General features: G+C 39.0%; 1 protein-coding gene across 1 annotated transcript; it reads right to left on the bottom strand.

Annotated features, from left to right (window-relative positions):
• Positions 1 to 3275: 3275 nt before the first annotated feature.
• On the bottom strand, positions 3276 to 4287 carry GJD2 (gap junction protein, delta 2, 36kDa). Its single transcript, XM_009886927.1, has one exon. The coding sequence runs from the start codon at positions 4195 to 4197 to the stop codon at positions 3436 to 3438; it is 762 nt and encodes a 253-aa protein (XP_009885229.1). The 5' UTR covers positions 4198 to 4287; the 3' UTR covers positions 3276 to 3435.
• Positions 4288 to 4358: the final 71 nt, after the last annotated feature.

Below are 4358 nucleotides of genomic sequence, written 5' to 3'. Positions count from 1 at the left end.
ACGTAAAAATGAAATAGTATCATTATTTTATGTAAATTTTAAAATTCCATGGAACCAATAGTATATTAAAATCTATTGCAGTTTTCCATAAGAGCTTAGTGAACACAATTTTTATGTTTGCACATACGATGACATACAACATTGTCCACTGGTACAAAGCGGGGTACACAATGACTAGAACAAACATGAACTCAGTTTTCATAACTAATGTCTGATTCTTCCATAGATGTCAATGGAAAGACTAATTAATTTCCCTGAGGCAGTAGCAAGACCTAAGTGGCCGGTAATGTGCCCTTCAGCTTCATGTTCACTCAGTTCTGTCAGTTAACACGCTTTTCCATTGCTGTGACAATTTTGAAGCATTTATTCTGTAAATGAATAGTCAGCTTTCATGCAAACAGTCCATTAGCATTAATCATATGACTCTCACATGATACATTGACAAAAAAAGCGTTCGCAATATTTCTTTTGTCCATGACAAATAAGTCGTCAGTAAGAAATGAAAAATAACAATAGAAAAGGAAGAGCAGAACAACCGATCTCTTGACATCATTTAATTTCTCTTCTGAAATATGACAAGCCATACTCTATTTGGTGTAAATACGGAGGATGGCATTTCTGTTGATCAAAAGGTGAGGTTTTGTCTACATTATCCCTGATCCTGTTGCATAAATTGACATTTGCTTTTCCTTATATATTTCTCTTAGGAAAATTCTGAAGAATCCTGACTTAGTGGAGTACAAAATGTGCAACTGCATAAAATAATTGAACAAACTGAGCCACTGTCACTGGCTATTATAAACAGATCCTTTCTCGGTCCTACCTAAGGAATTTTAAGGTATTAAAACCTTACAGCTTTCAAGACACGCACCTTCACTAGGGTTTGACTAAACGCTGCTATGCAGCCACTGGAAATAACTTGCATTAGGGCTTCTGCCTAGCAGGAAATTCTGATGAACCTGAACCAAAGCCCAGTCAATTCAGCATCAGGCTATTTTTCCTTCAACTTTAATTGGCACTGGATCAAGTCCTTTGCACACAAGCTCCCTTTTCTTCAACATTAAAACAATGCTTACGACTGTCACACAACATTTTTCCCTTCAATATCTACTCAAAAGGAGATTTTGAAAACCATCCCAGGACTCTGCAAAATGAAAATCAGACTTGGATTTGTGTGTCAGATAATAATCTTCAGAAGCTTGTTATATTGCAGATGGAGATTTTAGCTGCCATGTTGTCCTTCTAAAAATAACATGCAGTTTTCCAGTGAGCATGCAGTCAACTAGCAATATCAGTGTGCATTTATATCGCAAAGAATCATTTGAGAAATCCATCTTTATAGGTTTCTATAATCAAATTGGGAAAACTGTTCATTTTATACATAAGCAAAAATATTTTGAAAATCTTTAAAAACATGACAAATCTCAAAGTGTTTTTATGTTTCACAGTGGAAGGAAAAAAGACCATAGATGAAAGTGATAACAAATACACTATCTAAGAATTAATCGACATATTTTTAAGTGACAATGCTGGCAAACCACAAGAATGAAACGTTAAGGTATTTACTGTAAGCCAAGAGGAAAAGATTTATATGCATTATCTCCAAGCCAAAATACAATAAAATCAATTTGCAGGCTTGAAATAAAATACAATCAAAAGGCCATTTGTAACTCTGAGCTCCTGTCTCCTTCTTATGTTATAAATTAGCCCCAAATTTTCCAGCACCATTTTGTCCTTTTCTTTAAAGGGCAGAGACTATTTAGTTAGGAATGCACTTGGATGGTTTTTTAGTCCTGATCCAACTCCTACTGTTGCCAGTGGGATATTTTCTGTTGAATTCCGTGGGAATTAAAATAAAAAGGTCCTTAAGTAAAACTCAGTATCCTATATTAAAATAGTTGCTGTTCATAGAGATTTATTTGTGACTGCCCCAGTGGCTTACCCGTAAGTCGATGGGACATGAACAGTGTATTTCTTGAACCAGCTGTAAGGCAGAAAAGCTGAGGTTACTACTTGGATTCCCTGATGAAAAGCTGCAATTGTTTCATTTATAGGTAAATGTACTCTGGCTATTCCCAGAATGACCTTGGCTGCCAACTGCGTTGCCCTTAGTGTCAGCAGAAAGAAGGCTGTTGGTGTCAGTGGGCTTTGGATCAGGCTTTAAAGACAGAGAAAGCTTGCTTAAGGAGGAAAACAGACATAACGAATAGTCCTGATTTCCCAGGTTTTGTCACTTAGAGTTTAGAATATCAACAAGACACTTCAAACCCTGAAGAATAATTGTTGTAAGTCAATTATTTGCACCCTGTACATTTCTACAATTGTATACAGTAATAAAGAAGAACAAATCTCTCTGGCTTACAAAAAAAAAAAAAAGGCAAGTACTTTATTTATCAATAGAGATTTTAGCTGCTTTTTACACCATTGCAATGACTAAACAAATAGCATAAAATAAACAAAGGAGAGTATAAAATCACTTTATTCCAGCTGGTATCCCAAGACAACCTTTTGACTACGTACAGAGTTAGATGTTTCAAGTATGGCACTTATATAAATAAGAGCAGAGAGAAGGTGATATATTCACAGTTAAAAGCAATGAACTCTGTTCCTTTGGTATGTGTATCATCATAGGTGATTGTAGGTAAATACATAACTTGGCTGGCATGAACCAACTCCATCTTATTCATGCACATACTAGGGAATGAACTGAAATGTACTGATATATTTTGCAGATCACAACTAACGTAAGATGATCAAGGTCTCTGGTGTGTGTGTGTGTGTGTACAGGCAAATAAAAAAAATGGCAAAATTATATTCAGCATTTATTGTTTAGCATAACTAATTGATGCACAAGCTATGATAGAAAATAGCTAGTAATACACACCAGGAATAAACTCTGTGATTTAGACAAGCAAAATAATATAAGACATCTGTGAGATAGGTGAACGCAGATATCCTGATTGAGCTGTGTGTGGTCAGGTTCCTTACAGTGCAATTACCCTCCTTTTAAAACATGCTTACATCTGCACATTGCAACAGTTTCCCCCACCCCGTCCCACCCCATATAGAGTATCCTTGCAGATTTTTAATATGAACATTCTACACATTTACAACAATTAGCCAGACAGGCCAAACTGTAAACTTATCCTAATGACGACCAAAAAGCCGCTCCACCGACAGATAACACCCAATCATTAGAAAGAAAAGTAGGAATAATAGTAGCTGTGCTGTAAGGCTAGATCAAGCATGGTTTTATAGCTGGTTTCTCAGTCTTTTACATAGCACTGCGTTTTGCAGCTAGTTCAGTAAGTGCAGATCCAATACCTTAATGGCTTTCTTGGTGTTTTGATAAAATGCTTGCCTAAGCAATGTACCTTTCTCTAATGGTATCTGGGTCTGTTCCACCTGGCACAGTGTTTCAGTTCTGTCACAGCCTCACACATAAGCTGAGTCACTTGACTGAGTCCTGCCAAAGTTAGGCATGCTCATTCTTGGCAGGTCCTTATTTCTGATTTCGTATATGGATTTCCTTTTTGCCTGTACTCCTCTCACTGCCATTTTGATCTTTCTCCAGCCCAAGTGGTTCAGTTCTGCCAAATTGAGCACCACACAAATCCCACTGACAGCAAACATGAATACCAAGAATACAGTCTTCTCAGTGGGTCTAGAGACATAGCACTCTACTTCTTTAATGCAAGGGTATCTGTCACATTCGTACATGGAAGGGACATTGAATCCGTACAGAAAATACTGTCCCACTAAGAATCCAATCTCTAGGGCATTTCGAAAGACCACTTGGATGATATAAAATCGAGAAATGCCTTCTTGCCTCCTCATCTTTGACTTTGTAGTTCTGATAGCAGGGTTGGGGATTTCCTTCACTTCTAAGCAGTCTGGTTCTGCCTCTTTGGTGGAGTTCTCAGTGTTCTGCAGCACCCCATTGACAATCGTGTTCTTGATTTTCTTACTGTCCTCACGCTTCATGGAATCCTGGTCCCTCTCCAAGGTGAGGAAGACAGTGGAGTACCTCCGTTCCCTCTGCTTAGCAGACTGGTGAACGGAGTACGTTATGAAGCAAAGGCTGGGGGTGCACACCATGATGATCTGGAACACCCAGTACCTTATGTGAGAAATAGGGAAAGCCTGGTCGTAACAAGCCTGGTTGCAGCCTGGCTGCAGCGTGTTACAGACAAACATGGTTTGCTCGTCATCGTACACCGTCTCCCCTACAATGGCCACGATGAGTATCCTGAAGATGACCACCACCGTCAGCAGGATCCTGCAACAGAGAAGCCCGTCAGTGCGCGCCGCCGCCGCGCGGCCGGGAGCTGTCCGGTGCTCCAGTGCTGACCGGGCCC

Source organism: Charadrius vociferus, unplaced genomic scaffold (genome assembly GCF_000708025.1).
Source record: "Charadrius vociferus isolate BGI_N301 unplaced genomic scaffold, ASM70802v2 scaffold14, whole genome shotgun sequence".
In the NCBI taxonomy this organism is placed as follows: domain Eukaryota; kingdom Metazoa; phylum Chordata; class Aves; order Charadriiformes; family Charadriidae; genus Charadrius; species Charadrius vociferus.
Note: the sequence above shows the minus strand (reverse complement) of the source record. Positions and strands in the feature narration are given on the sequence as shown.